Consider the following 12,794-nt stretch of genomic DNA (forward strand, 5'->3'; position numbering starts at 1 on the left):
CCCTCATTTTCTCTCCTTCCTTAATTATTTTTGTAATGCAACACATTAGTCACGTGGTTTGTGAATCTGGTCAAATCGGTACATAAACGTTGATTATACTGTACTTACTGCATGCTGGCCTATAAGAATGCATCTTGTTTTTCTATATCTATATACTGTTAATGATAAGAATGCATTGATGCATGCATACATACTGTACGTACACACATGCATATAAATAAACACAGACACATCAGAGTCCTGATATTTCACCCAATTTCTTTTTCACATCTGTGACTTTCAAGTGATAAATCGTCAGCCTGTTACAGTCATTCATTCCTTTACAGGTTGATTATTATCTCATTACAAGGAGTTTGGCTCTGTTTAACAATGATAGTTTTACAATGTAACAACTCAATATTGATTATCTTTTAGGTTATGTAGTAGAATAATCTGAATACTCGTCTAAAAAAAAGTTAGCCAAAAATTGTTGGGGTGTGTTTAGGTTTTTGCTATAAATCCTTGATTTTCATATCATGTATTGCTACAAGGACACTAAACTTGAACTCACCTTAACTCCGACATTGGTTCGGCAGTCTTATTAAAGTTGTGTTGCAGTGTTATTCACAAGAAGCTGTCACCGGTAACTACAGGTCTTTCACAAGATTAAAATTAAACATGTTAATGATATTGGTTGTAGATATTAGACTGGATTTTTCCAATAATTGTGTTTTTTTTTTTTTTAAATAGACCATGTTCTGGTTTGGTAGCATCAACCAAATTGGCAGGCAGTCTTTTTCCCATACGTCACGTGTGTACTCCAGGAATTGTAGGGGAAAAGTAACTTTCATATTATGTTATTTGAGACTATTTCAGTAATTTAGGTCTACCAGGTCTCAAAGTGTGGAGACCTGATGATGCACTAATTAATGAAACAGAAAATGCAACTGTGCTAAAACCAGGTACATGTTCTCCATATGGTAAATGACTCAACTATGTCTTTGAATATGGAATATAGAGTTAGTGAATTCTGATCATCACAAAAAAAAGCTTTATAGGTGTATTAGCTGCCGGGTTCAGTATATTTTATAATAAACCTTACGTTTCACTTAAATGTTTGTTTTTGAAGCCATTTCTGAGCATTGACACACAGAACATATAGCACTTGTTTTAATATCAGTCGTGCTCCGCCTAGATCCAGACACTGCTTGTCTCCCCACAAAACAAACAGTGGACACAACAGACACACTGACGGCTGTGTTTTGTTCCATTTTTTTTTTCACTCCGCCCTCACAAAAACCCAACATAGTGACTCATCGGAAATGTCTAAGAGAAGAACTACCACTGCCAGTACCTTAAGCTATAGTAAAACTGCTGTAGTTTCTCTTGTCTTATTAACATTTGTATTGATAATACATAATATAAAAAAAAACATGTTGGTCCGTTAAGTACACAGGCAATAAAATAATTACATTATCATTGCTGTCTCCACCTTTGAATATTTCACTCATTCAAATACACACCCTAAATATCCAAGCTTGTCTATAGAAATTGGCAACAGTTGGCTCAAACATTAGTTTTTTTTATCAAAAAGCTCAGCCGCGCTCTTGTTCTGCTTAAAAAAAAGCGATGTAAAGAGGTGGTGAGCTGTGGCGATATTCCGTGTGCTACATTGGTGACCCTGTTCATGTCTCACTAATTATAGCAGTCCTGTGTATTTCGGGCCAGGGATTATTTATACCCGTCCCTCATCACTCATTCAGCCTAAAGTCGACAAGTTGACTGACTTAGACAGGCCTGCCAAGGCCTCATAAGAATAATTGAAGTGGTGAGGCAGATCAGAGATATGTTTGCGGGGTTATTAAGAAAACAATATTTAAAAGGAAACATGAGTACGAGTCAGAGCTCTGTCATCACCCATAATCTCATGATTAATTCTGATTATTATACACGTGTTTGGTTTTGACCCTTTTGCAATTGATGTTTTTGCATTAACCACAGCGTTTTGTCAAAAAAACATCATCAGTTTCCAGTGTGAAACCACCAACACAGGCCACTCATCGTCCAGCATATAAATATATTTAAACTCAGCCGCAGGATCTCTTCACGTCCAACTTATGGGTTTTATCTGACTCAAGAAAAGTTAATAACCGCAAAGGCAAAACACAAATCTCAGCACAGTGCCCTGTCTTGGGAAAATGATCCTTTGTGTCTCACTTCTCAGTTCAGTATGCAGATAAATGCACACTATGCTGTTTCTGAAAATATTCCTTGCTTTTTTTATTGGCCAGTGTAATCATGACGGACAGGTCTGTTTGTGCAAAAGTTTATGAGAGATGCAGCAGCAATCTCAGCTGCTGCATCTCAGCATCTCAGAGTAATTTGTTTTCTCTGACATTTTTGTTGTGCCTTAGATTGTAGATGTTTTTTTTAACATGACAAAATAGTCAATAGTTTTGGTAGTTATTTTTCTTATTAGTTGATAATGTAATTTAAATCATCAACTTTCTATTTTTATTTATTTGAATTCTATTTACTCATGTAGTACAATGTGTATCTATACATTGTTTTATCATTTTAAATTGTAAAAGTATATATTTTCATGGCTTATTTTATTTACTTGTGTTTGATTTTTGTTAAATATTTGAATGTTATACTGTCAGTCTGATACTTTTTACTGGTCATGCTCTCAGTTCCTTTTTGGCACAAATCCATTATTTTTATTTAAATAAATAAATAAATAAAGAGAAAGCCAGAATATACTTACCTATTATCTATTTTCTTATGTTTGATTTTTCTTTTAACAGGCTGATCAGTTGACCGAAGAGCAGATTGCTGGTGAGCACTTGTGTTTTTATGGTTGTGCAGCTTCTTATCAACAATATGAAACATTTAATTAAATGATAAAATTTAATAAAGACCTGAATGAGCCTGTGAGATTCTGGTAACTATTTTAAAATAGGTCACGTCTCAAACCAACGTCCATAATCTCTCTTCTGTGAACGTACAGAGTTCAAGGAGGCCTTCTCACTCTTTGACAAAGACGGTGACGGTACGATCACCACCAAGGAGCTCGGGACAGTGATGCGTTCTCTGGGCCAGAACCCCACTGAGGCTGAGCTGCAGGACATGATCAATGAGGTGGACGCTGATGGTGAGGACAGGAGAGAAGATTAATTCACTTCATCCATTTGTGTCGATATTGTCTCCCATTAATTTTATTCTTAATTCCCTTCTTCACGTGACATTTTCAGTTTTGAAGGCTCTTGCATCTTAAACTTACAACTTTCTGTGCATGTTTAGGTAACGGTACAATTGACTTTCCTGAGTTCCTGACCATGATGGCCAGGAAGATGAAGGACACAGACAGCGAGGAGGAGATCAGAGAAGCCTTCAGAGTCTTTGACAAGGTACATTGTTATCATTACTTCAGCTTAAGAGTCACTTAAAAAATCTGAATCTTCGTTTCTGTTCACACACTAGATTCAGTTTTTGTAAATTTGGACATCAGTAATCTTTAAAAATAACAGTGTTGTATTTCATTAGCAGTGCTTTATATATATATATATATATATATATTAGTTTGTCCTTTTTACTTAGACATTCCACCTCTTGTATATCAATTTATATGCCATTTCCTCTGTGGCCACGAGAGGGCACTGTTTACACTCGTAAACTCGTAACTCGTTTTATTGTATATATATTTATATATTTGCAGGACGGTAACGGCTACATCAGTGCAGCTGAGCTACGGCACGTCATGACTAACTTGGGAGAGAAGCTGACTGATGAGGAGGTGGACGAAATGATCCGTGAGGCCGACATAGACGGTGACGGTCAGGTCAACTACGAGGGTGAGCTTTTTACCTTTTCCCACAACTGGCCATTAGAATCTTTTTTCCATCTTCTCACGCACGTAGGCTTCTGTAGCTGAAAAACCCACGTGGAGGTCCACGATTTCAGCCTGTGCTTCTCCGTTTGCAGAGTTTGTGCAGATGATGACCGCCAAGTGAAGGCAACACTGAAACTTCTCTCAGCATTGCTTGTCCTCCTATGATCACTGTCTTCAAGAAACAAACAAAAAAGGAACAATAATCGAACGATACACTAACTTCCCTCAGATTCACTCACAAGTAGAATTTTTCGCAGTTTGAGCTTCAGTACATCCAACTACTTCAAAGGTCTCTGTTTAGCAAAATTCCAACAGAATAATCCCTAGAGAAGTTAATGGACCAAGCTTTAGGAGGGTGGCAGCCCTCAAACTTCAGACCAAGTTTCTGCAGAGTCACCACAGCTACTGATTTAGTTTAGGAGAGAGCAACACTGTAAAGGCAGCCAGATATATAAAAAAAAAAACAAAACAAAAAATCATGCCACAGCTTCTAATGAGATTTTTTATTTTCTAAATTATCTTTGACCGAGTCCCACCACTGAATTGAGTAACTCCTCTTGCATGCATCCTGTTTGTGGCAGTCTCTTGTATTAACAGGGAGGCTCTGACCCATGCAGAGTACGTGGTCAGAGTGTGTACACACTGGAGGTATATCAACAAGTATATAGCTATATATCTGTACAATTTGTGTCACTATCGATCGTTGCAAGAGAAAATTGCTGCAGCGTACGGTGTTGGAACGGTGCTCTGGTTCAGATGAGTGATGTTTTTTTTTTTTGTTCTTAACGTCTTGAAGAGAGAACGAGAGACGAAGCAAATGCGGAAGGTTTTTGTTCTCTTCGAGGATGTTCTATTGTCCACAGAACAGATCGGAGACGGTGGTTTGTTCGTATTGTTCCAGGACAATTATTGTGAAAACACACGCTGAGGACTGCAGTTAATGCTCTCGTTCTGCAAACAGATAATCCTGATGATATGATATTGATGTAATGCTTTATAAATGTGTTCTCAGATATTAATATTATATTATTATTAATGTATTGATGACAAACCTCAGTCATAAAAATATATCTATATAGTATATATTAGAGTGTCGTAAAGTTTGCATTGCCTATCGTTGTAGTAAAATGACCTGTGACATGGTTCCTCTTTGGTTTTGAAATGTGCCATATTACCCCCGCCCCCAGACCGCTTTTCCTTCAACAAAAAAAACTACCCCGCCCCCAGACCGCTTTTCCTTCAAAAAAAAAAAACTAAACAAAAATAAGTTGAGGTTTGCTCTAGTTGGTTAGAATGTAATCATCTGTTGAATAAAAGCAAATTAACTATACCTAACATTAAAAATACTTGATATAAACCGTGTGAATATAACAAAGATTTTATTCTGGAGAAGAAGAAAAAAACCCCAATGTCACTGTTGCTGCTGCTATGACGACTCGTGTTTCACTCATATCTTGTCCTCGTTGGTGTCAGATTTTCCCATTTGTAGCTCGGTGTTTCAAACTTCCAATTGCTTGCAGTTTTAATGCCCATGGCAACATATACTGTATATTATCAACTATCTGCTGATGTCGGGGCGATGTTGCATACGCTTTTAAATGGGAAACGGGGGAGCGTAACTGTAGTTGTAGCAAAGCATTGACTCTCTGATGCAAGTTTGGAAACAGACATTTGCGAAGCATGTGATCACAGACGACGGGTTGAGAAAATAAAGTGCTGTTTGCCTCTGGGCAAATAGACGCTTTTCTTTCTGACGGTATCTGAGAAAATGTAAAGATGTGATATATTTTCCATAAATCAATAAATTGACTGAGCTTTACTTCATCTGCATGTCATTTTCATGTGATGAGTGGATTTTTTTCTCTCTCTTCTCCTTTAAACCCTCAGGATTTCCAAACTGATGGAGAACTGGAGCAGACAACAAACTTACACGTTTATTTAACGTGCAAAATTATATATATATGAAAGAAGCTGTCTTGTGAACTACCTGCAGTACCTTCGTGGTCCCCAAGGGGTCTCATAGGTTTTCTATCGAAAACCTATGTTCTAATCTCTATTGAGCCTCTTCTTAAGACTTTATCATAGTGGACACAACTGAAGTATTTTACCCAGAAGACAGTATTATTTTTTCTCCTCTGTACCATGAAGAAATGAAAAATGAACACTGTAAAAACGCACTCTAACGGTTTTAATTCAATGACACAAACCTAATTGACGTAACAGTAAGCCCTGCTGTAATACTGTGCTCTGTCATCGTTGTTCCAGAAAGCTCTAATCTCATCCAGACACTCACGGACTACGTCACACCAGGTCAACGCAGAAACTATTACGGGCTCAGTCTATCTTTAGCAGCTCCTGAGACTGCCATGGGAGCCTGACGTTAATCCAGGTCAGCCCGGGTCGTGACCTCTAGCTCGCACATACTCATCGCTCAACGTGCAGTCGTAGCCTTCCTAGATTTAAGATGGATACGGGGCAGATGTAAATGAAGCACAGGATAGTGGTGGAGTAGATAAAGTGGAGGATTTAGGAAAGAGGAGAGCAAGTGAGAGGAAAAATAGAAAGTAGCGTTGCAGGCCCAGGCAGATGAGGTTGACTGTTTACGGAACTCCATTAGTTTTTTGCAACACGTCTTGCAGGGACAAGTGAGAATGAAAATGTCCCCCCCCCCCCCCCCCCCCCCCCCCCCCCCCCCCCCCCCCCGAGAAAGAAAAATTTTTTTTTACACCCCCCCCCCCCCCCCCCCCCCCCCCCCCAAAAAAAAAAAACAAGTTCCCAACCATATATTACTTTGCTAAAGATCTTGCCTTAGATATGTCATTTACATCTGCAAATCCCTAACGGCTTACACTCACACCTGCGGTGAATTTAAAGTATGATTAGCCTAGGCCTGCAGGAGGCTGCGAGAGTTCCCAGAAAAAACAAGACTCACAGGCGGAAACATGCAGTCCCCACAGAGAAGCCATGGAACAAAGTGAATTCCAGCAGCAGAAACCGGCAGTGAGTATTTTATCTTGGAATTTTGAACATAATTAAATGTTTTTTGTTTCCTTTTCTTATCGAGTAATGAAATAACATGATAATGATAATCGCATCGTTCAAAACATCGCTCTCCGTGTTACTATCCTGTACCGATACGTGTTGACAATGTACTGTTTGAAAGTATCCCTTTCCATGGAAAAAAAAATTAAAACACCTTACCTTAAAATATCGCTAGATGGTGCTGTTCCATCACTGTCTGTATACTCAAGAAGCTGCATTTGATTTTGATTAAGGTTACAAATTTTACAAGAACAGGAAGAAGATAAGATATTGTAACCGAAACCAGACAAATAACGATTTTTAAACACATCTGGATCTTATTCTGCATGTTTCCTCCTTTTTGTTGCTCCAATTTTGTAATTGCCTGTTTCTGGGATGGGGAGCCCTTTTCTTTTATCTTCCATATTTATTTGTGTATTTTGACCTTTTTAGTTAAAGTAGACAATCTGTCTTACATTCCCCTGGTGCAAGTTTGTGTCAACAAGCAAATAGGTCTGCTCGGAAGGCAGAAGGTGATTGGTGGAAAACTCCAGCATCAGTGACGTAATTTCTGCTCATACCAACTCATTACATCATACATAACATGATGTAATCATAATTAGAACTGTAAGAACTGTAGAATTTTAATTAAAATATTTTTAAAATAATAATGACAAAGAGTGTATTATAAATAAAATCCAGAGGGTGACGTGTCATGACAGCAAAGAGGTATTTATGTGGGGTTGACAGACGAGTGACGAGAAAGCATAGAAAACTACAAAAATAGATGTAACCGCGTGACTAGGTCTGATAACGCGTTCACTGGGTACGTGGGATTAACCTCCAAGTTAATGAAATAATCACGTCTGTTTCATGTACTTGTACATTCACTTATTAACTCTGTAACGCCACACTTTGGACGGTGCTACATTCGTTTTCTTTTGTTTGTGTATTTTTTGGAAACCCTTTGCCCTTCATTATGACTCCCAGGCGAAAGTCAGACTCTTCTGACGTTTTTATTTCCTACGTCATTATTTCCTACCCTGCATTTAATTTTTTTTTAATGTAACAAAAAATCTCGCACACCCGCTTACTCGCGCCACATTTTAGGAATCTCTGTCCTTGATAATGATGTCTCCATTGTGTTGGCGTAGGTGAGTGACATAGTTACTTGTGTACAGTGTGAGTTGTCCAACGTAAGTGGAGTACCCCCTATTTTAGTCCGAGGGTTGCTGTTGTGCGTGTGTTTTTTGTCTGTATTTTTTGTCTGCAGCTATTGAGAAATGTGAATGTTTGGTTTGATGTCTGACTTTTACTATATTGACCCAGCTTTAATTAAACCACACGTTTTTTTATTTATTTATTTATTTATAAGGCCTCTTTCTCCTCAGTAATATAAAAAAGGGAACTGTAATTCTCCACCTCATAATGTTATCCTAATGATCTGGGAAATGACAGAGTCAGTGACAATAAAAAGAGCTGTAGGCTGAGTCAGAATAGTGTTTACAAAAAAATTAAAGAAACCATTAAGTGCTTTGAGAAAAAGTGCTTTACTGGATCCTAATGGTTTATTCCCAGAATGCAACGGTCAATAATAAGTGGTTTCAGATGAAGCCACATCTCATAACTGACCTCAGCCATTTGTTCCATGAGAAACACCTAGGTGTGTTTTAGTGGAAGAAATTGGCTACTGAAACCTCAGAGCCTTTTAAATTGTTTTCAGCATCAACCTATATATAAATATATATATATCTGTGTTAATTTATCATACGTTTAAGTTAAAGCCTGTTTAAAAACGTCATTTTAATATTTAAAACTCGTTAGGCGTCATCTCTCAGGTGTCCAATAGATGTCACTATAACTTGTGTGAAGTTGATCCTTGTTATACAGTTAATTTAGCAGGTTTTTTTTAAAATGTATTTTTATACTTGAGTTTAGTGAGAACTGGAGTTCCATTTTAGAAGAGACAACATATCAGTGGTGGTTCCCGGTGTAGACCATACATTCAAACACATTACTACAGAAACAAGCGGGCGTCCACGATGACATCATGATACAGTTTACTGAAAATAAGTCCTGTCTATTAGCTGTCAGGAAAGACCGGTGACCTTTTTTTTAACCGTGTGCTAGTATCAGGTCGAATGTTGGTAACGGAGGAAACATCACTGCGCTGTTCGATGATTGCGGTAGGATCATAGATCAGGTCATAGAGAACTGAAAGTAAAGTGAAAATGTTTCCATTCCAGTTTGGTCCGTTAGGAAGGGGAAGTCTGGCGCTTACCACATTTCTGTTTCACTTTCCTGTCTGGAGAGTGACATTTCACGTCAGTCTGCCATTTTCACTAACGGCTTCCCGACGGTGTCTGCCCTCATCATCTTCATCAGCAGTATTGAATTGTTGATCAACTGTGGTTACAAAGTAGAATCTTTAAATAGGCCGTTGGCACTCTTCACTCCTGTCATCTGTTGACCACAGATCCTGATGTAGTTTTGGTCTTTCAACGAAAAGAAAAGCCTTACGGAACCGACTGAAAACTGGCTTTGAAAGCCTTTCGTCATTTAACACCTTATGATGGTTTAGACCTGTTTTTCGAGTTTATTTTATATTGGTCGAATGTTTATTTTGTACATATATACACACATATATTTACAGTATGAAGTCTCCATTGATTTCATCTTATTTTTTCTATTTTTTTCACTTCTTGCTTAGTTTGAGGAAATAGTAGAAAAAGGGGTTTGTTTACTTCCACTTGAGCTGAGGCCGTTCTAATCAGACCGTTGACTCGACTGCTCATATAAATGGGCCAATAGAAGGAGAATGACACTGTGCAATTATTTTTCATTTCTTTTCACATGTTTTTTTTTTAGCCCATAAGCGTCACTGTTTTTGTTCTTAGAATTTGGAGCCCGATCTTCTAACTGAATGCCTCTTACACAGCCATACCAGCCGAGGCCTGTCGAGGCAAAAAACAAAAAAACGCTAACCAGCGAAGCAGCATCTGTTGGGGAAAAAAAACAGCTTTAAATTCAAGTAAGATTCAGTTTTCAAACACAGTAAGCTAACACCGGCCTCATCTACCATATCTCTGTAAAATGAACCTGAGTATTGTCTGTAGGTCTGGGAAAATCCCACTTCTGTGTCAGTGTGTACACATGTGGGTGTGTTGGTCCTGTCAAGTGTCTGTCAGCACTCTACATCTGATCACTTTAGCATATCTTAGCCAACACCCATGTTTGTACATATAGACTTAGAGTTATGAATCGGTTGTGATAACAGAACCGCGGCTCGGATCTGATTTGTTGTGCAGGTTCTATAGAGCTTTACCATGTGATGTTGGACGTGGATGACGGGGGAAAAAAACAAACCACTGAATCACATCATGTTGATCGAAGTCAGATTTGTAAGTGAACGACGGTGAGAAAAAACAAGAGATTTTTTTTACTTTTTCAACATGACCCTTTAAATGGACGTGTGGATACTTCACTGAGGGGTGTATATAAGAGACAGGAAGCAGGGATCTTCAATCGTCCTCCCACTCACTCACTGACGTACACTAGGTAATCTGTCACAGTCTGATGAAGGTTTTCATTAGCACTTCATTAGGAGCAGATGTTTCTGAAAGGGGAACAGCTGAAGCTAAGACTGCTAAATGTTGTTGTTGTTGTTGTTGTTGGTTTGACTAATATTTGAGGGGGGAGTCAAAAAGTTCTGATACAAAATTGAACCCATTTAATTCATCTACTTATCTAGAAGAGTAACTGTGTTTTTCGTTTTTTTTGTAAAACTTTTCTGGAAAATCTTTCACATCAGGTCAAATCCTGTTTTTTTTTTTGTGTCTTTTGTAACAACTGGAATCCAAGTCGGTTCTAGATGTTCTTTCAGCTCAAGTTAGCTTTGAGAACTTGGCGACGCCTCAGAAACATGTCCTAACATGTTCGGGTAAAGAGAGTCCGACACTGATGAAATGATCTCATGCATCCATCTGGGAAATTCATGACTTTGTCTTGTGTTGTATTGATAAATGTGATGAGCGCAGAGTCACAGCTGTAATTAAGTTGAGCTCAGTGTGTGTGTGTGTGTGTGTGTGTGTGTGTCATCCCATGCATCTCAGTCATTGTGCTTCACCTGAGTCCAAACAATCGCCCTCGACCGCGGCTCACTGACCGGTGTTTGCCGTCGCGACTCTTCAAAGCCGCAGCACGTTGTCGATTCTATCAGCGTGAAATTGAGCACAAAGGCAGGATTTCAAACCCGCGTCCTTCACGACATGCACCGCTGGAAAACATGCGGGCCGGCTTACATGGCTATTAACATTTCCATGACTGAGACAGTTGATACTTATCTGTCATTAGAGGCACATGTGTTGTATTTCTGGAGGAAATGGTGGACGAATGCAACGCAGTGTGCACAGAAAATACACAAAGGAAAAACTCCTCCGGTCTTTCTCTCACTTGCATCACACATCTGTGAGAACTCAGGCTCGGGGAAGTACTGCAGTAATGGTAGCTTAAGCAGTACAATGTCCTTTTTTTAAAATGAGTAAGTAAAGAGTAACATTGTTGGTTTTATTAAAGGTTGGTAGTTTGATCCCAGGCGTCTCGTCTGAAGTAACCCTAGTGGCCATGTCAGCACATAGATATGTACACACACACACTATACTGTACACATGTGATTCCGGCATTTACTGGTGCATTCTTTTTTTTTTTTTTCCACAATGCAAAAATGATTGCAAATTTTAATCCCACCCTAAATCTGTCTGTTTGTATACATGTGTCAAACTAAGGGCCGGGGGCCGTATCTGGCCCGCAAGATCATATCAAATGTGTAATAGAGTTGGCCCCCATTATATTTGTAGTATCACAGTGATGATGTATGCGCTATGTTATTTTTTGTTGTTGTTGTTGTTGTTGTTGTTGTTGCTAGCCTGTGAAAAAATATTTACATTAAAAAGGAACTCCAAAGGCTACAGATAATGAGACATAATAAGAAACTGATGTGTTTTATTTCAAATTAAATTTCTACATCACAGATCTGGAGAGAAGGTAAACATGGACAATTCCAGTCAGTTTATAATATAAATTAAATATAAAGTTTGGCCCGTGACTTGGTCCCAGGTTTTATGAATTTGACTTTGACACCCCTGGTATACAGTAAGTCTAGCTGTCAGCTGAGCTGACTGAGATACAGTTAGAAGTGCAGCGTTGTCAGATTCAGAGGATGTTGTGGTGCAGCGGCAAAAACTTTAGCTTTAAGTTGCACCCTTTTGTAAGCAAACACTGTACTTCTGTGGAGTCTGTTTACTCGTTTATTTTATCACCCAAAACAGGTCTTATCTAACCAGGCTTTTTGGAATGCGGCGTTCATGTGTTTGTATTCTAAACAGGTCTGGTGATTATTAGGGCTGATGTCATAAAGCTACAGTATTCCTCCAACTTTCCTATGAAGCCTTAAGATCCGCCTTAAAAACGGACTAAATCATATGTCGCACAGAAACGGAGTAATGTGTCTGAAAACACCATCGAAACTGCTGTAAATTATTGTTAAAATATTTAAATAGATAAATAGATACTGATAAAAACAAACAAACATTTAAATGCCACAGATTTGCATTTTCAACCTATATGGTTTAAACATTCAAACATTATGACACGTCAATGCAAAAAAAAAAAAAAAAAAAAAAATCCAAATGTGTGCTTCACACCGCTGCCTGCAAACAGTATGAAAAGGCATTATGCAAATCCGCCCAGTCAAAGACTGGTTTCCCTGCTGTGTTGCAGGTGATTCTCTCTCAGCCTCTAAGATGATGGTGTGGTTTGCTGTACTGGCAGTGCAACAGTAAACATCCTGCATTCTGTTCGTGTGCCAAGTGCATCAAGGCGGTTAAGAGTAAGTTGTCGACGC

At 38.6% G+C, this 12,794-nt stretch overlaps 2 protein-coding genes across 2 annotated transcripts in view; both read left to right on the forward strand.

Moving 5' to 3' along the window:
• Nucleotides 1-5,074, forward strand: part of calm3a (calmodulin 3a (phosphorylase kinase, delta)) — a 6,392-nt gene extending 1,318 nt beyond the window's left edge. The window contains exons 2-6 of the mRNA XM_008309109.3: nucleotides 2,787-2,817; nucleotides 2,990-3,133; nucleotides 3,283-3,389; nucleotides 3,698-3,833; nucleotides 3,964-5,074. Coding sequence (XP_008307331.1) covers nucleotides 2,787-2,817; nucleotides 2,990-3,133; nucleotides 3,283-3,389; nucleotides 3,698-3,833; nucleotides 3,964-3,992 — 447 coding nt within the window. The 3' untranslated portion in view covers nucleotides 3,993-5,074. The remainder of the gene's footprint in view (nucleotides 1-2,786; nucleotides 2,818-2,989; nucleotides 3,134-3,282; nucleotides 3,390-3,697; nucleotides 3,834-3,963) is intronic.
• A 1,552-nt stretch (nucleotides 5,075-6,626) lies between these two features.
• ptgir (prostaglandin I2 receptor) overlaps nucleotides 6,627-12,794 on the forward strand; it is a 40,262-nt gene continuing 34,094 nt past the window's right edge. Inside the window, exon 1 of the mRNA XM_017032287.2 lies at nucleotides 6,627-6,871. The gene's annotated coding sequence lies outside the window, so the exon portion shown is untranslated. The remainder of the gene's footprint in view (nucleotides 6,872-12,794) is intronic.

Source organism: Cynoglossus semilaevis, chromosome 4 (assembly GCF_000523025.1).
Source record: "Cynoglossus semilaevis isolate Cse_v1.0 chromosome 4, Cse_v1.0, whole genome shotgun sequence".
Taxonomy (NCBI): Eukaryota; Metazoa; Chordata; class Actinopteri; order Pleuronectiformes; family Cynoglossidae; genus Cynoglossus; species Cynoglossus semilaevis.